Source organism: Poecilia reticulata, chromosome 19, assembly GCF_904066995.2.
Source record: "Poecilia reticulata chromosome 19, P_reticulata-male-v2, whole genome shotgun sequence".
In the NCBI taxonomy this organism is placed as follows: Eukaryota; Metazoa; Chordata; class Actinopteri; order Cyprinodontiformes; family Poeciliidae; genus Poecilia; species Poecilia reticulata.
Genome location: NC_088848.1, coordinates 10,118,001 through 10,143,504, shown reverse-complemented (window position 1 = coordinate 10,143,504; position 25,504 = coordinate 10,118,001). Strand labels below are relative to the sequence as shown.

Sequence of the window (25,504 nt, the reverse complement as noted above, 5' to 3'; positions counted from 1 at the left end):
ATTCTGCAGTTGTGCTACAGACGAGTGATGCCACAATTCATACTGTTCAACAAATCCAGGTAAGAATTAATTACCATGTGCCATGTTTTGAGTAAATTAAATAAACTGCAACATTTTGCAAAACACCAAAATTGTCATATTTTGGATTGTAGAGGACCAAAACGTGGAGAGTCTGCTGGAAAGTCCAGAAGAAGTGGAAGAGACGAAGAAAACCAGAAGAGCTGATCCGAGGGAAATGGCTGAGAGAAGCAGGTTTAAACGGCTACGAAGAGATCAAACTGGACATGAATAAGAAAGCTTAAAGAAATGAAGCAAAAGCTTAGCATAAAGATTCACTTAGGGAGCAAAAATATTAAAAAATATTATGCAATGTAGTACCATCACCATACCAGTAGGTGGCGGTAATGCACACCAAAGCTGTGCGTATTGAAGAAAAAAAAGCAGAACAGGAAACTAGATGTTATCTTTTTTACTTTGAACACAGACTTTCTCCTTTTCTTTTGCAACTAAGAAGTGGATCTTTTTCCAGTCAGCCAGTAGAGATTGGTTTTAATTGATCAAGCAGATTAATAATACATGCACCTATAGTGTAACATTGCTGATAAGCTACCTCAATGTCCTGTTAGCCCATCCAAAAACATAAACACATTATATAGCCAAGTCTGGGATGGGATGATGGATTCATGTAGGCAGTGGCTGCTATTTGCTAACAAGCGCTGTTTTTAATGAGGTGTTAAAAAAAAAAACATTTCGGGATGGCCTGGAACAAACCGGTCCCTCCGGGAAACCTCCCGAAGCTCCCGACTGCCAACCCGCCCGCCCCGTGATTTGATGGAGGGAAATCCCCCGTCAACCCCCTGACCGGTGCCGACCGTTGGGCTAAAGACGAGGGTGAGTGGACTGTAGCTTTGTTTTGTTTTAAATCTGTATTTGTGTGTAGTTGGATGAATGTAGTGTATGTAAAAAATACTTCTCACTGCCACAGCACAGTGAATATCTTTATTTGTAAATACTCTGTTCAAGTGAAACCCCCTAAGATATTTACTTCTATTTGAGCGGTCGACAACAACAAACGTCTTCATTACCCTTTTAGGAATATAAATAAGCTTTTTTTTTTTCTTAGCTCATAAATGAAGCCATTATTTTTTTCTTAGACCATAAAAAAAGTTTCTGAATTAATTTAAAAAAAAAAAAACATTTTGTAAGTCGACAACTGTTCTTTCCCGTCTTTATTTTGTCCTCTCCTTCATAATGTGTTTGACTAGCCAGGGTTTCAAGAGTTACCCTCTCCTCACTTTGAGATGGAAACATTTTAATTCATTTATTAATAAACATTTATTCTCCATTCTAAATAGCAGAAATTACAATTGAAGTGTTAAACTTCTGAATGGAACAGGAAGTGGTTGCATTTGTACTTATTCATTTCCAATCAGTGTCTGTTATGTTGCAGTTAGTTTAAGGTAATTATTACACAGATGCAGCTAACAAGAGCAGATTATTACTAGTAATTAGCTTCCTATAATAATCAACAGAAGTCACAATATAACATGCAGAGAAGCTTCAGTCTGCAGCCAACATGCCGGCTTTCCTTCACACTTCATAGCAGAGGATAAAATCTTTGACTAAGACTCAAGTCCCGAAACAGGAGTTCAAGTCAAGTCTTAAACCTGTGAGTCTCAGTTGAGTCTCCAACTCCATCAACCTGCAAAATACTTTCGGCTGTGATTACAAAGTTGGTTCCAGTGCTGATTTAGGTGAAGGTGTGAATCAAATGCACACATTTCAGATTTGTGTACAAAAAGGTGTGTAAAAAAAATAAATAAAATATTTTCCTTTGTCTTTACATTTATGCAGTTTGTGTTGCTCCATCACATTAAGTCCCAGTTTAAGTGGTGAGAATCTTTTTACACGGTACTGTTTATGTACGAAGCCACAACAAGTTCAGATTAATAAATGTTTGCCTGGAACTGATTTCTCACTAATCTTTTTTTCAATGATAAGAAACCCAAACAGTTGTAAACTCTGCATCACTGTCACCGCCACAACGTTATACTTCTGAAGCTCAAATAGCTTCCTGGTGTCGTTTGTTTTTCTTTTTTTCACACTCGCAACATAACAAACAAGTGAAACCAGATTTCTGGTGAGGTTAGAGCGCTCGAGCAAAGTGCAAAATCTCTGCCGCATGCCTTGTTGTGGTATTTTGTAGACACCACACACAGAAGACACATGCACAGATCCAAGAAGGAACCTCCTACAGTCTCATCCACTCTTGAAGTTTTTCACACACCCCCGGCACTCACCGCTGCAAGAAAACATCAAAACGCCTCACATTTCTTCCTCTCCTCCAACCTGTGTTGTAGAAAGAAAAACGAACGAGCAGAGAACTTTTCACATTACCCGGAGTGTTGGTTCCGAGGGCCTGCATACACGTAGGTTTACATGAGATAAAGACACAAAAGATTTTCTTTTTTTAAAAAACAGATCAGTTTGAACAGGATGGTGGCAAACGCACTGATCATGCTGATGATAAATGTGGCAGCAGCTTCCATGCCTGGCTCTGAAATGGACCTTAAACGCGGATATGGAGCTGGTTCTCCAGAACTGATCCAGAACTCGTGCCACCCGGTGGGATTTGGAGTCAGAGCGATTCCTCCCAACATTTCCAGCAACACCTGGTGCCTGTGAGTAAACATACGCACACTCTTAAGAGCACACACATGGATGCAACTACTAATTTTGGACATAATCTGTTGTCTGCGTGTAGTAATGGAGCTAAAAGGCTTCATTTTCAAGAGCAGCAATGCAAAAAAGAAAAAAAAGATTTAGGGTATTGAGTAGCTCTTTGCTCCCTTGGCTCTGATTTAATGTGTTAATGGGTTTTCCTCTTTGGAAAGATGAATGTGATTGATCAACATCTTTCTCAGCTCAATTAGTTTTCTAAAATAAAGCAGCATTCATTATCAGTTTCCATCTTTAGTGAGGGGGTTTCTTGCAATTACTGCCAGAAAACATCTTCATGTTGTGCAGTGTTAGGATTTGATTTTTAAGCATCTGCTTTAAATATTCATTGTTGGTTTCAGTGAAAAACATTGTCACACTTCCAAGTGTTTCTAATGCAACTCAACCAACATTTGGAGAAGACACTGTACAACAAATTCTGCTTGTAGTTTATTCGATAAACCAAACTAAAGCGGAGTGTCACTGGACGGAAAAAAAGTTTCTCAAAATTAAAAATATGGAAAGTATGATATACATTTGTATCCATCCTCCTAATTGTGAATTAACACTTTGCAGAACCATTTTCTCTGCAATTACAGATGCAACTCTATTGGATTACGTTCCCATCAGCTTTGCACATCTAGACTGAAATACAGCAAAATAGCTCAAACTCAGCCAGGCTGGATGGAGCGTTTACTTAATCATCAGCTTTCAACTATTGCCACAGATTCCAAGTTAGACTTTACACTGCAAGAGCACAAAATCTTAGCTTTAGAAACCAGACCAAAAATATGTTTATTTACTTGAAATAAGACAAAACTAAATTACAAGTAACTTTTCGGAAAGACATAGGAGTTATAAGTAAATTAATGTTCTAAAAAAGTACTTGTTCCACTGGCAAATTATTTCTCATCACATTGAAAAAATGTCACCTTATAAGTGAAATAATCAGCTAGAGGAGCCATTACTTTTCATCAATATTAAGGAATTATTTACTTAAAAGAAGTTCCTACGTCTTGCTGAAAAGTAACTGAACATATTTAGTTTTTGCAGTGCAGGTCTAAACCATTCCAACACAGATAAGCATAAGTTTATCCATTTCTCTCTTAAGTCTTTCACAAACTTGAGCAAGTTTTCTTCCAGGATTGTATACAGGATTATATTTACTAACCCACCTGAGTAGTGAATCACTGCAGCTCCTCCAATGTTACCACGTCTGCACAAATCTCTGAGGCCTTTACAGATTAGATTTATCCATATGAATCTTTAATTGTATTCATTTTATTTAGGTTTTAAAAAGTTAACGGCAACACTTTTCAGGTTTTGATTTACAAAAAAAAAAATTAAATCATACATAATTTTCCTTCTGCTCCCGACCCATCACATAAAATCTCATCAAAATACAGTGAAGTTGGTGATTGTAATGCGACATGTAAAAACTCATAAGGTATTTTCCAGATGTGAAAAGTTTGCCCTCAAGCTGCACAATGATCAAAACTCCAGTTGCGTTTTATATCGACTAAAACTCATATTGTTATTTTGAACAAGTGAAAACCTCTCAAGACACTTTGTAGAAAACACTCCCTTCACCATCATCTCATCATTAAATATTGAAAGATTATGCAATATTTACACACTCCCATCTTTTCTACGTGCATATTGATTTAGATTCATCCAAACCTCACCGCTTTCCTTTGGCTAAATCTTGTACTGAACGTTCCAAAGCTGGTCTAATTAAACATTAACTGAATCAAGGATTACATGCAACACTGTGCAGCCACAGCTTAAAGCATTCACCGCAAATAAACACTTAAGTCTAAAACCATTGTGTTGCTGCGTTTGCTGCTCGCATAAACCTGAAGTAGCTCCTGGCGTATCTCACTGCATGCAATGCGACTTTGTATGTTTCAGCTATCAGAGATCAGGCAGCAAAAACCATGCAATGTTGGTACAACGAGGAGGAGGGTGATGACGAGGGAGGTCTGCTTTTTATCCGCTTCCTTGCACATTTGTCCAGACGACTACATTTTTAACGATGCCTGCCAAAATACTTCAAAAGGACAGCAATATTTAGCTTACTTTGTCATGGGGTTTTAGAGGGAGAGACCAATAAACTGGCCATACATCTCAATATTTATCAGATTTCTCCCTCTATGTTTTAAAGAACTTCCACTATTTTGGTTGTTTTTAGTTTATAGCCAAGTCTTTTTTCTCACCTAATAGTTCGGTAGACTCATTTTTATTGGGAACCAAAACTGCAACATCTGTTACATTTTCCGCTGGTGTGGTTCGCTTTCACTCCATCTCGTGTCAAACGGACTAAACCTTTTCAAAAACTTGTTCACCCCTCGCCTGTGGTGGCGCTGCACCAAGAACCACTGAACCATACATGAAAACCTCCGAAGATGACATGAGTGCAAAAATGTCAGGTATTGGTAAGTACACTTCACTTTTTTTTGGTTCTATTTACCCAGAATGCCCTGCGCTTAAGTCTGCTTCCTGTTTTTGGAGCGGTCTCCAGTCTGCTTGGTATTTACATGCGTTCGGGCTGCACCAGAGTTCACTTCAACCGAACTGAGACCTGGGATTTCAGGTGAACAAGAGTTCACTTTGTGGTCCGCGTCAGAGTTTGAGCAAAAAATAAAAAACAGAAACATTTATTATGAATAAAGTTCAAGGGGTGTGAATGATTTTCTAAATCACTAGTAGCAGTTCTAGCTAAAACAGACAGTGGACAACAGACAATTGGAACGGAGAAAGCAGGATTACATTGAATATTTATCCAAATGTTAGTACAGATGCTTGTGTTTAAATTTGAGCTTTTTTGTACAATTGTATCCCTGTTAAGATTAACGCAACATTTCAAACTTACTGTATCTGTAAGGACACAGATACAGTTGTCCTTACAGACAATTATCTGTCTATAAGGACAGATAATTGGTATCCGTGTCCTTACAGATGCCAATTATCTGTAAGGACAGATAATTGGTATCCACCTCATATCTCAGTCCTCAGGCTCCTCTCATGCAACCATTACTACACTCCGTTGGATCATGGTAATGTATATTGATTTTATCTTGTTTGAACTATAGGGCCTCAATAAGGAGGAGAGATACTGATATGGCATACTGAACACTTCTGCGCATCACGACAGAAGTCATTTTTTAAGTCAGGTTTTATTGTCATGCAGCAAATATAGAGAGCAAAGCATCCATCCATGCAGACTGCAAAAATGCACAGTTTTTTTGTCTAGTTTCTAGTGCAAATATCTTAGCACACTTGAAATTAGGCCTGCAACTAATGATTATTTTAGCGATTGACTAAATCTATTAATTGGATCAAGAAATTGGCACATTTTACTGATTTTTCATTTACACCTTTCTTATACAACATTAGAAATATATTAAGACATGCAAATAAAGAAATCAGATCATTTTTTAAGTAAGAAAATAAACATTTAGTGCTTAATAAGCAATAAGATAGAATTCCTCAAGTGAATCTGAATCAGATGAAGCTTGATGCCACTTGAGGGTTTTCGCCAAAACACATTTATAGACAAAGGATGCTTTTATACAAAAAAATAGCTTAAATACTGCTCTGAATATATAGTTTTTTTCAGTAAGCAGCCTTTTCGTTTGAGTCTGAATACTTCAGTCACCGATTAATCAACTGCTAAATTAATCATTTCATAAATGCAATTAATCATTTCAGCCCTACTTAAAACTAATCAAAATTCCCTATAACTTTTCAGCAAGCTATAAGAGCTTAAGTCCATAATTCCTTGATATTGATGAAAAAATACAAGATCCACCTGCAGACTATTTCACTTATAACATCAGAAAAAACATGTCTTGTTATAAGTGAAGTAACATGCCAGTAGAACTAGTACTTCCTAATTAATATTAAGGATTTGACTTAAAACAAGCTCCTATTTCTAGAGACATATTTGCACGAAAAACTAGACCAAAAATACAAAGTCCATCTTTACTAAATAGATTTAATAAATAAACAAACATGAAATAAATCTCACTTTCTCTCATTATTTTGATGGAATAAAGTCAGAATACTTTTTTCCAGTGGTTTGGCTAAAGGAAACAAAAAGTTTCGCTAGCAGAATGCAGACCACAAGCCTCTCTTACATCAAAACGATGCAGCCTTGTGTTTGACCCTTACAAAAAGAGAAAAATGTAGGTTTTTTGACAGGGCAAGTTGAAGCTTGATCTAAAGATTTGGAGAAAAAAAAATCTGAAGCACATGAACACACATGAAACAATTCGACTGCACCTCATCCCACACAGAAATACTGCTGACACGTACACATTCACATCACAAGGACATTCTTGTTTGCCAAAAGTAGCAACTAATCCCTGGAGAAGTGAAGTCCCAGCCTCTGGTGTGTGTGTGTGTGTGTCTGTCTGTTCTCGTCTGGTCAAAGGTCAAGGCTTAGGAAGAGTTGTGATATTCACAGTTATGCAGCTACTGATGGCCATTTCAGTAGGGAAATCCAGATAAAACCCGCTCCGCTTCTCCCACACACACACACACACACACACACACACACACACACACACACACACCATTAGTGCAAAGACGTTTGTTTCTCAAAATGAGTCGCTCATTATTTTCCTCCTTCATCGTTTCATCTTAAGTTATACTTAAAAATCTGCAAATTGACAAATTTGCTCCGTTTCATTTTACAGAATTTTACTGACCTGTAAAATACACAAATTTAAGAATTTAAGTGTTTAAATACTTACTTTAAAAAATGATGAAAGCCCCATGAATGTGCCTAATTTTTTACATTTTCAGAGAGAATTTGAGTTACATGTTTCTTCATATTTCACATGCCCATGACCTGCAACTTTCAGATGCATCCCTGAGTATAAAGTCTGGTTAATAACCAGGTTTTTGTGAAACCTGCCGACATGCCAAGGCGGTAATTCAGCCTTTTGACTCAGGTGTGTTGGAGCAGGAATTTGGAACAGCTGTGAAGGAAAGCAAAGCAGGGAGAAAGAGGGAAGGTGAATAATTAACACGAAGGGAGCTGTGTTCATTAGTGAAACAAACCAAAGTGGAAACATGAAAACAGGACACGAGAAAAAAGAGAGAAATTAAATCTAAAGGAATTAACCTATTTGGCAGCAGTTTTCTAACAATGTGTTCCACATTAATAGAGTATGGCAAGCCCTTTCAAACATAAATAAACAAAGAAATGATCAAACCCACAACAATATGTCTCACTAACTTAAGTCATTTAACTTTTTAAAATATGTTTACAGTTTGGTGACATTTGACGATTAATGCATTTGAACTTTGCTGCTGTCATTTTGGCCAAGATGCTCCTGTAAAGCTCATTCATGTTTTTTGTGCATGTTCTGTTTACTGTAAAAATAAATAAATAAATGTACTCAACTGCATTTCAGTACAATTTCCCAGATATTTACAGTTTTTTTTTTAATGGTGTTGTAGGGAAGTGAAGCAGACTCAGATCAGAGAGATTCAGCAGCGTTCCTTCGCCAGCCTGCATCGCCTCAGAAAGCTGTGAGTTTGATGCTCATGACTTTCATTTGATGCTCTGCGTAGTTACCTGAGGAAGACCAAAAAATATATATATATTTAAATGTTAAAAGACAGAAAACTACTGCGCTACACAGAAATTATGAAACTATAAAATGATTCAAAAAGGCTTAGAAAAATAGAGGAAAATAAAACTGATGAAGAAAAACGATCACAGGATAAATGTGATGCATTTGTTGTTGATGGTGGTTGGATAAGGGGAGGCGTAACATATTTTTTTATTTTGGCTAGAATCGTTCATCACCTTTAGTGTTTGCTTCATAATTATGTCATATTGTCACCCTTCTAAAATAATGGCTTTAGTCATTTTTCCCAAAAGTGATTTATTTATTTTTTTCATCTTTTGGTTAAAAAAAATTACTTGCGTCATTATTCCAGGAAGGTGACGATATGTGAATGGACAGTCTGTGTTGCCATGGTAATCATTGACTTTTTTCATGAACCATCAGAATCTGTATTTTTTATCATAGAGGATTACTGTTTTCTTTGTACTTTACTTTTTTAGCAGTTTAAATCACCTCAGAATGTGTTATTTTAACTTGCCTGTTGTTTTGCTTTTTAAAGGAAATAGATTTTGTTATTTTGTGGGCCATCTAAAGGGTGAGGAATTTCTTTATTCCCCAAACCAGAGCCCCCCCTGACCCCCGCCCAAAAAAACAAAACCTAACAAATTTGTTTTATTTATGATATTATATGAGGTTCTAAACCAAAACATAATAAATTTGATTTTTTATATCATATTGTAATTAAGTGAAATGCATTTTTAAGATTGTGGATTATGTTAATAGAACCAGATTGGGAAGCCATCCCCCAAATATCCATTTAAAAAATCAGTTCTTTTACTTTCTATCAATGTTGGACAGTTCTTGCAGCAACCTCGTGTTGAGAATACCAGTGAGTTCTGCTTTATTAATATATTTATTTCCTTTCTGTCTCTTCCCATCTTAGTTTCATCCTGCAGAACAACATCCTGCAGAGCATCGGTGCATCTGCCTTTGCCGGTCTGCCTCAGCTCTCCGACGTGTGAGTATTCACATCTCCCAACCTGGTGTGCATCCCGTTTCCTCCAAAACAGCCGCGTGTTTAGTCTTTGTCCTGGAACAAGAAGAACCAGAAACTCTGAGGAGTCTCCTCACGAGTGCACGTGTCAGAAGAATGGAAACAAAATATGCTTAACAATAAGTGCAAATGAGGCCCAGAGAGGCTTATTTTTAAACACATGTCATGTTCTTCTGCTTCTTTCAGCTGCATTTCTGAAAATCTCTCTTTAGAGACGATAAAAGCTTTCGCTTTCTCCGATCTCCCAGAGCTCGCTGAAATGTGGGTACAACTGGCAGTTAGTTTTGATATATTAGATTTTTTTATGTTTTTAAAGTGTGAAACTGACAAATTGCTTCTTTCAGAGAGATAACCAAATCCAAACACCTGAGATCCATTCATCCAGATGCTTTCAGGAACATCGTGAGCCTTCGCCGTCTGTGAGTGCTCTCACATTTTGTCTGTTTTTTTTTTTTTTTTTTAACTAATTGTGAGTTCAAAGTAGGTCATGGTTGACGAGCCTACTTCTGAGGACCCACACAACCAAATCCATGATTATTTAATTAGCTCGGATCCCCCTGACGGCAAATCAAACGTCAAACATCCAACCACCAATTTAGACTTTCCCACAGTTTTATTCACCCCGAACTCCATGGTCGTAACACTAATAGTTTCCAAGTAATTGAATTGTTTTTATATTTTTGAAACAATCTCCAAGTAGCCAATTATGTGATTCATTGCTCACTGGTTAAGTCTCTCAGGGATTCTATCATCTGTAGCGTTCAGCTTGGCCCATTTTGTGAAAACTGGGACACAAAAACTCGGCTCTGTGTGGTGACAAAAATATATTTTTAAACTGTTTGTCTAAACAAGGGCATCCTAGCGCAGCATCGAGACATAAATCAGCGTCTGGAACATTTTTGTTTCTTAATTTAAGCTTGTTTGTTGCTCAGATATCTGTCAGAAAATATGCAATGGTTGCGTGATGCTTAAATTTATCCTCCATTCCTCTTCCACTTGTTTCAGACTGAGTTGGTTGGAGAAATGGGTAAAAATGAATTCTAAAGTAACTTGAACACCTTTAAAACACTGGAATGCTAACGTTATTAGAAAAACAAGCCCACATTGCAACAAAGCTTGGACTTTAAGCAGAGTCTAGGACATCTCGGCTCGCACAAATATTCATGGAACAAGCCTCAAAAGGGTCAAGCATTTTTGGAGAAACTACTCGTAATATTGTCCAACTGTCATGATTTCAATGTTACATGCTGCTCTCCTGCTCTGCCCCTCCCACCCCTGTTGGCTGCCTGATTGCTGCCACCTGTGCTGCTGCTGCTTTGTGAGTTTCTCTGCCTTTCCTCTGACTTCTGCTACATGTACCTGGATTCTGGATTAGTTCTGACTTTCTGACCCTCAATGTGGCTGACCTGGACTTTTTGCCTGAGTGCTGAGTTTTGGATCGAAGGAAAATGACCCACTCCCCTCCTCAAGGTGAAACCTGATCATTGGATTGGGGCATGAGAACCAGCTTACGATGCTTCCAGAGTTTCCTCACTCTGCGGCGTCATAATCCCAGGTTTAAAGAGCATAGAGTCCACTTCTCCATGGTCCTGCGGGTGCAACAATCCCCGTAAAATGACTTTTCCCTTTACATAAGTTACATCTCTGAGGAGCCGAGATATCTAGGAATCCAGGGAAACAATCTCTACTGGAGTCTGACTTGAAAGCTGATCCCAAGAAGAGGCTGTCAATCATCATATACCTTTTCGTGTTTGTATTAATTACGTAACTTTTAAGGGCAGTTTGTTGCACTATACATTATTTAGAAGAACATTATGAAGAGAACAGAATGAAGAGATCATCATCATGTCAAATGTAAAAAAATGGATAACAGTTTGTGAAAACCTCTGCAGGTTTCCTTACTTGTTCTTTGTGTCGTAGTGGTTCATATTTGACTGGTTCTCCAAACTTTGTACTAGATCTGTTTTTATATTTTAGCTCTCTTTTCTCCACTTTAGACCATCCTGACTGGTGTATTTTGTTTTTGCTTCATGTTCTTCAGTATTTCTGCTGTCTGTTCCCCAGTTTGCTTCAGATCATCTTGCCCTGTTTTCTCTGCACATCAGACCTTTGTCAATCCTCACACCTGGCCTGTGTTGCTTCTATAATTTATAACTTTTCTTGTTGTTTTTCTGATTTCATCATTTCTGCTGTGTGTTTTGGGGTTTGATTCATACATATTAAAACTACATTTGTCTAATTTTTTTTTCTGCAAAGGCATCAAAAGTAATTTAATCTTTCTGAGAGTTTGCACAAGGATTGCACAACATTCGAAAAACCTGTGAGATTCAATAAATGTAGGTTATTGTCACAAAATGTCATGGTGAGCATCTTCTCTTGCACAAGTAGCATCAATACCTCCACGAGCCGTTTAGATGTTTACCATAAGCTTGACTCTCTAAAGCACTATTTGCAAAAAATCAGACAGCAAAGACACATTTTGTTCCCAAAGGCTGTCTCTCTAATGAACACAATAAACACCTTATTGCCTAAGTAATCAGCTCCTCTGCTATGAAACAGAATAAGCACATTTGCACAACAATGCTCTAAAGAAAAAATGGCTGCAAATACATGTGCATACTGCTCATTTATCCTCATTTTATTCCCTCTAAAGTTTATGGATTTACACATTGCATCTGTGCGCTGAGCACTTGAAGTCGAAGTCAAATTTGTTGTGTCCAGCTACAAGACCGAACTAAACTAACACAAAGTAAAACTGACTATTTCCATTTTAATTTGAAAAAAAAAAAAGTTTCATTAAGATGAAAATTGGTCTAGAAAATGTCTTCTGTTCTGACAATGAAACAGAAGACATTTTGTCTGTTGACATTTTGTCAACAATTTAGCTGTTGTTTCTTAATGAATTCGTCACATTTCAACTACTTTATTTGTGCTGCACTGAAAAAAAATACTACTTAGTGTTAAAATTTTATTTAATATTTATTGCAGTCCATGCAGCTCTTTGCAAAACGCACATGAACAGTAACGGTGCATTTATAAGCGTTAAAACTTCTGTCAACGCTAATAGTTTTAGACTGAAGCCGCGTTTATTTCCCTTTCACCTTGACATATTCTCGAAGGATCTCCATTGTTCGTCTGTTTGCTACGTTGTACCCGGTTTCATTCTCACGTGGCGCCTGCTTGCCTGTTGGTTACAAAATGAAGGAAGTAACATTTGGCTGTCATATTTCCACAGAACTATCTCCAACACCGGGCTGCAAATTTTTCCAGACCTCTCCAAGATCCAGTCTGCGGCCCGAGGTTTTCTGTTGTAGGTGTCAGCGTATGATGGAAATGACCCGCAAGAGCGCACTCGCTAAAACACCCACACACCATCCTTTCCACATGGATCTGAATTTATAGGCACACTGAAATAAAGCACATGGCCTGAGGACATCACACACGTTTACCGCCTTTAAAATAGACACACACAGATCATTGCAGATCAGTTTGTGCTAAACACACATTACTTTTTTTTTCTCCATATGTCTTTTGCCCTTTGTGTTGCACAGTGACCTCCAGGACAACATCAACATAGAAACTGTCCCTGCCAATGCCTTCAGAGGCCTCTGCACAAAACCAATCGAGGAAATGTAAGATAATCATCTTCTTTCCCTCCGGCTGCTTCCATTTTCCTTTTGCATTCATGCGCCTCATAGGGATGGCTCTACTAAACCACTGCACATGTTTAGTTCTTGCAAAATGGGAGCAAGCTAAACTTGGAGCATCTGTTTGTAAATTAAAAGAAACAGAAAGGTCGGTTTTACAAGCAAACGGCATCTCAATGCTCTAACACGTTTAAATGAGGAATTATTCATGCATTTAGAGGACAAGCCATCCATATTTATGTGTGTTTCTGTGAATTACAAACAAGGGGAAATATATCGACAGAACCTCAAACACCAGAGTTGTTTGTGACAGAGTGAAATATAATATATATTACATTTATCTTCTAAAAGCAGGTGATAGTTTTGATTCAGAAGAAGAAACAGGAAAGAAGGCAACTTGCTGCATTTGTAGTTTTTTCAAAACAAGTGCAGAAATTTCATGAAAATGATGTGTGCTGTCTTCCATTGGAGAGTTTGCTACAAATATTTCCAGAAATTTGTATTTAAATTCAATCAAAGCTGTTTTAAAATCAAAGGTTTTCACAACCGCTTGATTATTTTGTCAGATCACAACCAAAAGCCAACGTATTTTGCAGAGACTTTATGTGAAAAATAACAAACCTTGTAGTCACAATTGTGAAGTGGAACATTTTTACACATAAACATATGGAAAATGTGGCCTCAATGTATGTCAATACTTTGTAGAATCACATTTTAAGTTATAGCTGCAGGTGGTTTTAGTGAATCTCTCTACCAGCTTTGCACATCAAAAGACTGAAATACTTTCCAGTTATTTGCAGCCTAAAAAAGCTGAAGCTCAGATTAGATGGACACATGAACACATTAGTTTTCAAGTCTGCAAAAAGATTTTTAATTGCGCGTAGATATGAACATAACTGGTCCATTCTAACACATAAATATACTTTGACTTCTCGTGGCAGGTTTGCTTGTCTGCCATAGTCTTTAGGTAAAAGACAGAATAATAGATGTTTGTATTTAGCTTTTCTGTGTATCATGCATACAACAGAATAAAAAGTGTTAAAATTACACAAATTAAAAATGTGACGTTTTTCTGGCTCCAAATAGCTGCAGGAACATCAGCGAGCCTCTGCAGCCAATAAACACTCTGGCACTTAACTTGCTGCTTCTGTAAAAGCCAAAAGTGGTTATAAAATGTTCAGAAGCAGCCAAGGTAGTCGTCTTGGTGCAGTTGGAAAGGAAACAAGGATTACAAAAAGGTGCAGAGTGGTTCTGAAGACATGCAGCATTTCTAAAATTCAATTCAGAAACCAGGAAAATCAATCAATCAAATTTTATTTGTATAGCACATTTCAGCAGCAAGGCATTTCAAAGTGCTTTACATCATAAACAAAAACACAAAGTCATGCAACATAGAATCAACAATGAAAACATTACATTAAGTCAAGTGCCATTGTTAAATTCGTAATTGATTACGTTTCAAATACAACTCTAAATGGATGGGTTCCTTCCTTTAAATCTCTTTAGTCGAGATTTAAGGGAAGTCAGTGTTTCAGCTGTTTTACATTTTTCTGGAAGTTTGTTCCAGATTCGAGCTGAATGCTGCTTCTCCTCGTTTGGTTCTGGTTCTGGGGATGCAGAGCAGAAAAGGTATATGATCATTAAAAAAATCTACCCGAAAAGGGCCATAAAATGACCACAACATTATAAAAAGGACCAGAGAAGAAGAAAAAACATAAAATAATTCAGAATGGTTATGAAGCAATACAAAATATGGTAGGTGGATGCACAGAACAATCACAAATTACAAGTTTGTGTTTGCTTTGAGCTTCCTTCCCGTTGCTCTTCAGTAGGATGAGTGGGGTGCCTTCAGAGTGCTCGTCTGTACCCATGGGATCCAGGTTTCATAATCTCACCAACGACTTTATCACCGCTTCTGTAGAACAGAAGAAAAGAAAAGAGGAGGAAAGAGCAGCTGAGGCAGTAGTCACTTACTAACTGTTTAGCTGAAAGTCTGCGGCCGCACAGCTTTAGTTTGTGGGAACAAAGGAAGTGCAAACAGCAAGTTTGGCATCAGCAGCTCGGATAAATTTTCGCCGCCTGAGCCATGTGACTGAGATTTTGGCTTCTCTTTCTGATGACAGACGGCTCACCAGAAATGGCATCAAGGAGGTGGCGAGTGACGCCTTCAACGGAACAAAGATGTACAGATTGTGAGTCACGGACAGACGCACAGCTACAAGCACGCAATTTCGACTTCCACGTTTAATTTCTCTGCTTTTAACTTGTTTTCCAGGCTTCTGAGTGGAAACAAGCAGCTTGCTCACATCAGCCCCGATGCCTTTGCGGGTTCCAGTGCGTTGGTGGTGCTGTAAGCATTACATCCCCTCTTATCTCGTGCCTTGATCGTTCACCCTCTTCAGCGCCACCTTTTAAAGTCAGAGCAGGCGACGGTCTGTCAGCATTCTATTTAAAACAGAAATGTGGATGACGGTTAAAATTGGAGGTTAAAGAAATAGATTGTGAGCGAATGCAGGCAGCGAATTTCAATGCGCGAGATTTTCCCACCTCCAATGATGAGACATGTCCTCTACTGTCCAGCATGTCAATCAAACGGGAGCAGCTTGACAGTTTAACAAGTTGTTCTGGATCATTCCTGCATTTATTTAATCTCTAAAATTTGAATAATTCCTGTGGTATGAAAATATTTATTTCAAATTGATAAATATCTAATATTCAATAGAGTCTATTTAATCAATTTTAAATAAAATAGCTTCAATTTTAAGTTTTTTTCTTGCTTTCCTTTCTAAAAAAATAAGGAAAATATTTCCAGAAAGTGGCTTTTATTTTAATGTGAGTTGTACGTATTATGGGGTATTAGGCTACAACAATGTCATAATATTAGCAGAATAAAGATGCAATTTTACCAGATGAATGTCATAAAACTGAGAAAAAGCGTCAACAGTGATTTTTTTTCTTGGAAACATGAAGTATTTCCTTATCTGCGAAAATGATACCAAAGTATAATTTCACAAAATGCCCAGTATTCCTCATTCAAATTTGTTTGTAGTTTTTATGTTGAAGTTCTCATAAAATAACTTCTTCATTGTCCTAATATTACAACTTTATTCTGCTAAAATTGTGACATTATTCTCATATTATTTCGACTGAACAACTTTATTCTCATATTGTTATGACTGTACTCTTGTAATATTATGACTTTATTCTCATAATTTAAAAAAAAGAAACTTATTCTGGTCATTATATTCCATCTTAGAGTTGATCTGAATTCAACGTTCAAATAAACAGAAACATGCTTGTTAAACAAGATGGCCGCCCTGCGTGTGATGACATCACTCTGAACTATGGAAACCCAGTTAATGTACTGCTGGGAAAAAAATTACAGATTTTCCAAAACTTAAACCTCCAAAAACCAAAAATTGTTTATCACCCAGCTCTATTAGTTATCTGAAAAATGTTCTTAAATGTGTGTATGTTTACTTTTAATTGTAAAAGAAAAAAAAAACAGATCAAGATATACCAAAAATACCAAGGCCAGAAAATGAACTGAAAAGCAAAGATGAAACCAAAAATATTTGAAAAGTCCCATAATTTAAGAAAAGGATGTTTTCACCATGTCTGGTGATAACTTTTAACTTTTGGTGAAAATATCTATATTTCTTTAATTGATGGGAATTTATTCTCTTGATGTTTAGCAATTTCATCTTCACCGCAAAGACACAAAATCTTACCAGGTATTTTTGCTCTAATTTCAACTGCAATTACCTCAGTTCAATTGAAATAAGACAATAATACCTTGCAACTATTCAGCAAGATATATAAGATTGTTTTTAGTAAATAATTCCTTAATATTGAAGGAACGTACTGGTTGAATTTTCAGATTTTTTCACTTATAACAATCCACTTTTCCTGTTATGAGTTAAATAATCTGCAAGGACTTATTGTTCTAAAACAAGCTTCTTTTTTTTTCTGAAAGTTGCTTATAATTTAGTTTTGTCTTATTTCAAGTGCATGAACATATGTGCAGTAGAAACAAGAGCAGAAATACCTGGTAAGATTTTGTGTTTTACAGCGGCCATTTTGTTGTTTTTAAGTGTACTTCATGTAAATTGGATTGGATACGGTTTGTACATAATTGACACCAATTACTGGCAGATCTAACACCATGGCAAGCAATTCAGGATTATTAGTGAAAACAAACTGAAAACCTGGTTGTGTTTCTCTGCATTTGCAGGGACGTCTCTCAGACGGCTGTCAGCTCTCTGCCGGACTCCATCCTCGGCGGTCTGAAGAAGCTGTTAGCAGAATCTGCTTATCACCTCAAAGAGCTTCCTATTGTACAGCGCTACGCAAAACTCCACATAGCCAAACTGACATACTCCTCACACTGCTGCGCCTTCAAAAACATGCACAGAAACAGGTAGAGGTCTCATCAGAATGATACTTTTTCCAACAGGTGCTGCACGTTTTTCCTTACTTTGTGTTGTTGCACGACAGATCGAGGTGGACCTCTCTGTGTAACCACCCTGAGGCGAAAACCATCCCGGCCTTCTTCAGGGAGCACTGCTCCAACTCCACCTCCGTCTCCTGCAGCCCGACGCCTGACAGCTTTAATCCATGTGAGGACATAATGTCCCCCGTCCTCCTGCGGATCCTCATCTGGATCATCTCTGTTCTCGCACTGCTTGGCAATGTAGTGGTTCTACTGGTGCTGTTAGGTAAAAGTGTAGCAAACTATGTGACAACTACATAAAATTTGCCCTGCGGGGCCATTTTCTGGCTCCTAAATGAGGTTTTAAATTAGGAGATTTTCTTTTGTCATTCATTTTGTACAATTTTAGCAGTTTAAGATGTGCATACTGATGATAAAGTCACTAAAAGGCATTCAAGAATATAGCACAGAGTAATAATTTCATAAAATCATTTAGATTACACAAAAAATTTACAACATTATCTAACTGCTTTGAAGAAAATCCCACTCAGTGGTAATTAACTTGATAAAAACTGTCTACCAATAACATTACTGGTAGTTTTTAAGTGTTTGTGCCAAAATATTTTGACTTTTTACTGTCCTGGTAACTGTTATCTTAAAAAGAGCAATAGGAAGATTGTATTTTCTAAAATGATCACACAAACCAAATTTTATCACTTCTTCACTCCCTGTAGCCTGGACCAGGGGTCTGCAAGCTTTACAACCCATAGAGCCACTTGTACCTCAGGAGCTGCAGGTTGCTCACTGAAAAAAGAGAACAAGCAATCCATCTTAATTAAATATATCGTGTTAATAGGTCACCAGGAATCACATCAAGTCTACCCAAGTTAATTTATTAAGTTTATTAAGCTGTCAAGTTAAACAAACGTAAATAAATTAAGTTTAACAAACTTCATTCAATTACTTGTCACCAATCGGTAAAAAAATTTTCACTTTGGTGCTCCAGTCTCCTTTTTCAGTGCTGTTTGCCTCCATACAAAGCAGCTGGTGCAGCGCTGAAACTACAATATATTTAGTATTTTTAATCAAGCTGAAGTATTTGTTTCTCCCTCTGCCCTGGACGTAGGCAGTCGATCCAAGCTGACAGTTCCTCGTTTTCTCATGTGCCACTTGGCCTTCGCTGACCTCTGCATGGGCATTTACCTGCTAGTGATCGCCACCGTGGACATGCTCACTCACGGCCGCTACTACAACCACGCCATTAGCTGGCAGTCGGGCTTCGGCTGCAAAGCTGCAGGCTTTTTCACGGTGTGTGTGTGTGTGTGTGTGTGTGTGTGTGTGTGTGTGTGTGTGTGTGTGTGTGTGTGTGTGTGTGTGTGTGTGTGCGCATCATGTTGCCTGAATACATTAATGTCGTGTCTCATCAGTGTCTGTGTTCGGATACTAAATTACTGTGATTTACAGGTGTTTGCCAGTGAGCTGTCAGTTTTCACTCTAACAGCCATTACTGTGGAGCGCTGGCACACCATCACCAATGCCATGCGGCTCGACCGCAAACTTCGCCTGAGGCACGCCTGCATCATCATGACAACTGGATGGAGCTTCTCCCTGCTGGCTGCATTGCTGCCCACAGTGGGTGTCAGCAGCTACAGCAAAGTAGGTAGCACGTTGCTGAACACCTTTTAAGATGCAAGAGCTGAGCGTAAAATGTTGCTCTGATGCAACCACAAACTCCAAAGTAGTGTATAAATGGAAAAGGATCGATATTGTTCAGATATTTTCTGAATTTGCTGTCCAAATTGGACCTTTTGGGCTTACCTCTTTGCATTTTTCCATACGAGTCACATTTGTGTAACAGATTCTCTCACCTGAGCTGTGGTTCTCTGTGGCTCCTCAAGAGTTACCGTTGTGCCTCTTGGCTGCTTCTCCGATTAATGCGTTGCTTGTCCAGTCTGTGAGTTTTGGTGGACGATCATGTCTAACGTGCTCCTTGGGCTTAACGACGCTGTTTGTTTATTGAACAGCTGGACATTTGTTTAAATTATATGATTCACAGATATAATTTGAATTACATATGCCTAATGAAGGCAAATGTTTGAGCAGAATTTTATTTTATTTTATTTTTTTATTTTTTTTAGTAAATGAGGAACCAGGTGCTTCCAGTCACATGTATTTCCACAAACCCCAGCTGTATCAGACATTCATAAGACAAGCAGGACAGGGTAATAAACCTCTTTCATTAAAGGGTTACAGTGACTCAATGGGTACTGTGCCGTTACCTAGCAACCCCAGCTAAGCTTAGCCCATTGCCTAGCAACCCGAGCAGAACTCCAGCACCTTTGGCCAGCTGGTTTTACCTCTACAATGGCTGCTGGAAAAGACAAATGTTTTGTTGTTGACTTACCATTCAGAGACCACTTCTACATTCTTGTTGGTTGTTCAGGAGGCTCCACTTCTGCTTTTCCATGATGTATGGTTGTATAATTGCGCATTTATTTGCAACTGTTTTTCATGTGTGCATGTAAACATTGAGTTGGAGGCGTGGCCAGCAGTGGCTTATTTGGATTTAAAGTGAGAAGAGGCCCTAAAATGTCTCATTATCTGAAAATGATTTTGTGTAAAAAAATTTAAAAATGTAAAGAACATGTTTTATAGCCCATCCTAACCTGTTCAAGGAGACATACTAGGTCAACTTTAAGTTTATTTTCTTCAGTAGTTTCCAAATAACCTTGCATATTGCATGACATAAGTTACAGAATAAAGTCCACTGAGACATGTAACCTTTAGATATATCAATATCTCTGTACAGGTGAGTATCTGCCTGCCGATGGATGTGGAGTCTGTGGTCTCCCAGGTCTACGTTGTCTCTCTACTGGTCCTCAACATCCTGGCCTTCTTCTGCGTTTGCGGTTGTTACCTCAGCATCTACTTGACCTACCGCAAGCCCTCGTCGGCGCCTGCTCATGCCGACACCCGAGTGGCTCAACGCATGGCTGTCCTCATCTTCACCGACTTTGTCTGCATGGCGCCCATCTCCTTCTTCGCTGTCTCCGCCGCCCTCAACCTCCCGCTCATCACTGTCTCAGACGCCAAGCTTCTGCTGGTTCTTTTCTACCCCATCAACTCATGCTCAAACCCCTTCCTGTACGCCTTCTTCACCCACACCTTCCGACGGGACTTTTTCCTCCTCGCAGCTCGCTTCGGCCTGTTTAAGACCCAAGCCCAAATTTACCGGACAGAGACTTCATCCTGCCAGCAGCCGACGTGGACCTCGCCGAAGAGCAGCCGGGTCATTTACTCCTTGGCCAACACGTTGAGTCTGGATGGGAAACGGGAGTTCTGATTGTCACCGAAGTAATCACAGTTAAAGACTTTCAATTGATGGTCCTTTTTTTCCCTCACAGAAGCCAAAGACCATTTGATAAAGAAATGTTTAAAAGCAATGTGGCACTTTATAACGGAAGAAAATATAAATGTAAGAGAAATTAAACAGATTGACATTTTGGATATGAATGAGTTAATCCATGCTTCTGGTTGGCCTTCATTTGGTCCCTCCAAACATTAGACATCTATGGACGCCTTTAGTGGCTGTTTAAGGTTGACCTGCTTTTGTTTTTATGCTGTTAGCCCAGAAAATGTGTTGAAAGTTACATTTTATAGCCCCTAAACTCTGTTCCATTTACCCAAGACAAAGACATAGAAAGTCAGGTTTGGTTGGTACATTTAGATGTCAGTAGATGTCTTCAAGTAGACATCAATTTGTAGACGAAGCAAAGACAAAGTCCTTTATTTTTTAAATCTATTCAACAATAGTTTGATGTGGGGGGTGGGGGAGATTGAACTCAACCATAACTCCTGCTGAATTTCCTGATTGAAAGGCCTAAGGACTTCTTGGTTGATTCAAGTTGCACTTGTGACATTTTAGTTAATTTCAGAGTGAAAAAATATACTAATGTGCCACATAGTATTATAAAAATTCAAAGCTAGTTTTGAAATATTGCCTCAGAAATTGAAATCTGATTATAAAATTAACCCCATAACCAAAGGATTAATTGGTTATGGGGTTGAACTCCTGGGATTAGCTAACAGTTTTTGCTCATTAAGGCTAAAGTTACTTGGCAACACAGTAGAAAACAATGTATTTCTTTATATAACCTAGACTCGAGCATAGACACAAATTTACAGTATGGGACCATGGTGCTCTACTCAAACTCTGTAAGAAAACTGTTAAAATGCATATAAGAATATAAATCTCTTTGTTTTTATCGATTATTCTTAGTCTTCTTGCCTACTAACATATGTCAAGTAGAGAGTTAATCAGAGAAACAACCAAGAGGCCAATTATGTCTCTGAAGAAGCTGCAGAAATACCACAAATCTAACCACAAAAGCCATCATGGCTGCTATGTGGTCAAAACACACATGACAGATGCTGTAATAAACCGTTTATTTGCCCCTTTTACGACTTTTATCCCACTAACGCTGCCACGTGTACGGTACTGCACAAGGTGCAAAACATATGCATATTGCTTTTCTTCCTGGTTTCTTGACATGGAGGTAGGATGTGGTTACGTTGGGTGTGATAAATTCTGCCCCATGTAGCTCTACAAATAATTTCAGCCCAACACTTTGGACGCCAGGGCCCAGTTTGCTGCTCGGACCAAATGATCGATTTGTCTCTGACCTTGGAGATGTATGTGCTGTTTATGAGCTGAGCGCTTCTTTCTGGTTGAAAGTTTAAAAAATAAAAAACAGCTGGATTTGCTAATCGCTAATTGTGGTGCTTGTAAGATTGTAAGAAACAAATTTTGCGCATTTAATTTGTTATTAAACAAGGTGTTCACAAACAGATAATGTGCATTAGATGCACTTTGAAGAAGAATTCATGTTGCATTTGACTGGAAACTCATAATATCTGATCCTGGAGAACAAACAGAGCTCACCAGGAATCACCTCCTCATTTGAAAGCACAGTCTAAAACGTATGAACTGAAGGAATCTATGCAAACACAGAACTGAAGATTAGTTTTGCTTGAATCTGGGTCAGAAACGCTGTCCTACATAGAGTTGTTTTTGTTACAACTAGATTACACCTGCAGATGGGTCAAGTTTCCAACAACTCAACCGTATAAAAGTAAAAGTAAACACATGACCTCATCTGTCTTATCGCCTAGCAAACATCGTCCTTCTGGTGCGACAAGATGTCGCTGCAAACGGAGATAGCTTGTAATAAATTAGACCAAAGTTTTACACGTGGGACGTCAGCATCAAAAATTCAACGTTTGTTCAATGTTTAATGTTAAGAGTGAGGGATGTTTATTAAAAAGAACACTGCAGGGACCTGCTGATTAATAATCTGCTCATACTCTGTCTGCTGTAGCTCTTCATACCTCCAACTCTCCTCCAGCCTATGAGCATATATTCTGCTCAAAACGAAGGTCATGTAATCGTCTTTGAGATGTAATTATGCTGCGGCTTTTTTTGTGCAAAATGTGTAGATGGATTGTTGTCACTTTTTTTTTTTAATAAAGTTGTTTGTAAATCTTTCTATCTGAGTATTTTCTTTAAAACCTATTTGTGTGTGATGAAGTGGTATTTTCTTTATTTTGCAATGATGTCCTTCAGCTTATCCAAAGCTTTCAAGGACATAGAGACCCTAGTAACCTCTGCTTTGCGTTTGGGTGGGTGGGTGTTTCTTGGAGGAAAGACAGCTGCGTTTTCTGCTCATTACAGGTGGATGGAAATGGCAGCGAGATAAAGCCCTGCACAAACACCAGAGAGAAACCCTGAGTTTCAAGGCTGCAGCTGCAGCAAGGAATCCGTCTCATTGATATGGAAGCACTGCCTCCTACATGCTAAACGTGTTGATGCATTTTTACCACCAGGTTATTCAAGTCAGTCTAGATTTAAGACGATTTCTGCGTTAGCGTTGTTGTTCTCAGATGGCCTTGTTAATTTGAAGGTGAAATATCAATCCAGAAGGTGCATATTTGAGCTTTTAATTCATATTCTGGAAAAATAAAAGCTTATAAAGTATACCAAGGGGGATTTAAAACTTAAAAAAACAGAATTCATGCATGGAAATTAGCATGACACTATAAAACGGAAAGTGTTCTTGCACAATTCCAAATACTTCTTCACTTTGAGATAAATTATACTTTCTAAATTGAAAAAAAAATTGAAAACTGGTCACATTCACAGATATAACTAAACAAAACTGAGCCCGCCCGCCCAGCCTCTTCTGAGCTCATCACGGTTCTGACTGATACGGGTTTCAAACAGTACTGTAGCTAAACAGCTCCCCCTAGTGTTCATACAACGACCTACGTCAACGCGGTTCTACTAGACAGTATTTTTCATATATATATTTAATTAAGGGAGAGAGGTTAATGTCTTCAAAACTGACTAATTTCTTCATACCACAGATCCAACAAGATGTTAGAAACATTTCTCAAAGATTTTGGTCCATGACAACATCACAGCCGCGACAGATTTGTCGACAGTGCATCCATAATTCCCACCTCCTGTTCAATCAAATCCCAACATGCTTTGCTGGATTGACAGAATACATTACAATAGTTCAGCGTTGTTATGAATGCATATATGAGTCTCCTTCAATATTCTTTCTTAATATACTTAAGAAAGAATATTTTTTGCTAGATGTCTGCAGTGAAGGAAACTGGACCTGTAAACTGGATTATTTATTTGGCGGCCCAGTTTCACCTCTAATTCTAACTTTACTTCCCTGACTTGAAACTTTGGGTCTAACAATGTGTAGAAATAAATCCAGTACAGCAGGAAAAATAGTCAAAACGCCAGTGGCCTCAAGCAAAATCACCCAGGTCTAATTTTCACTAAAAAGTAAGAAACTAACTGCAAGACTACTAGATATTGATTTGGAAATATTTCAAATGGAATGAACACTGAGACAGAAAAGAAAGGGAAGACGAGAGAAAAGACAATAAGAGAGGTCGGGCAAAGGTTAAAAGTTAAAAGATAAGAAAGACAAAGAAAAAACAAGAAACCACCCAATAAGTCTGCTTCTACACCTGCAGAAACAGAGAGAGAGAAAAAAACAGAACTGAGAAAGCAACAAACAGTGGAAACCTACAGCTTGTGGAAAGCTTTGCCTTCAACTTTGGACTGTCATAATTTAAGAAGCAGCTGAAGACTTGTCTATTTTAATGAACGCTTTTGTTTTTATATTTTCTTGTATGCTTTTATCTTCTGCATTTATGCTTGTTTTTAATTGAAAAGCACTTTGGTTTTGACCTGTGGAAGGTGCCATATAAGTAAAGTTGATTCAAAGGTTTAAGTCTTCTGTTTGGTTTGATAACTCCTTTTTTTTGGCACTTCATTTATTAAAATTTGTATTGTTTAATTGATAGGGACAGAAACAAAAACATAAAATGATGCCTGCATTAGTGTTTCTAGTATTAGCTAATTTGTAACACCCATCATTAGAGGGACCTTTAACATTTATTTTAAAAGACAATAAAATCAACGGTAATTACAAATGATTATGAAAAAGCGTTATAAAGCAATCTACTTAAAACTACTGACCCAAAAAGATTACAATATTTAAAAATGAGGACAGTTTGGTTTGTCTTTAGCAAATTCCTAAGCCTTAAAGTGAACATTTTAATGCAAGTTGTGGTCTTAAAAGGAAATGGTAGCGAGTTCAAAAGCTTGCAAGTCTTAACAGGGAAGGCCTTTTGCCCAAAGGTTGTCCGGAAAAATGTCATAATTTTTTATATCAAGTGCATCTAGTGACTATTGCTGTTTCTCCCAAATGTAAGCAATTGCTCAGGTGCTTCATGAAACATAGTTTAAGAAAAAAAAGAACTAATAAAGCTGTCAAAGTTCATCAGATTATATTTCTTAATTTGGCTTTTTATTCTTACATTTTACATCAGAAAGAGCCAAAGTGTTTGGTTACAAATTGAGATGTTCAAGGTGCAGGTAAAGTCAGAGGTAAGAGGTAAAATGAAAAGAAAAGAAAAACCTATAGATGACAAGAAGGGATTCTGTGAGAAGACAGAATCATGGAGTAAGAGAATCAAGAGACCCACG

The 25,504-nt window shown here is 37.9% G+C and overlaps 1 protein-coding gene across 5 annotated transcripts; it reads left to right on the top strand.

Moving 5' to 3' along the window:
- The first annotated feature begins 1,235 nt into the window (after positions 1-1,235).
- fshr (follicle stimulating hormone receptor) lies at positions 1,236-21,890 on the top strand. Of its 5 annotated transcripts, none has more exons than XM_081601089.1 (14): positions 1,236-2,681; positions 8,188-8,259; positions 9,244-9,318; positions 9,541-9,615; positions 9,699-9,773; positions 12,590-12,664; positions 12,906-12,986; positions 15,125-15,193; positions 15,277-15,351; positions 17,236-17,421; positions 17,499-17,620; positions 18,560-18,741; positions 18,898-19,089; positions 20,243-21,890. In XM_081601089.1, exons 1-14 carry the CDS (start codon positions 2,497-2,499, stop codon positions 20,774-20,776), a joined length of 1,998 nt encoding a protein of 665 aa, XP_081457215.1. In that variant the 5' UTR covers positions 1,236-2,496; the 3' UTR covers positions 20,777-21,890. The 5 variants fall into 5 exon arrangements, with proteins under 5 accessions (XP_081457215.1, XP_081457213.1, XP_081457214.1 ...); XM_008437083.2 differs by having other exon boundaries at positions 1,241-2,681; positions 17,499-17,719; XM_081601087.1 differs by lacking the exon at positions 12,590-12,664 and having other exon boundaries at positions 1,240-2,681; positions 17,499-17,719.
- Positions 21,891-25,504: the final 3,614 nt, after the last annotated feature.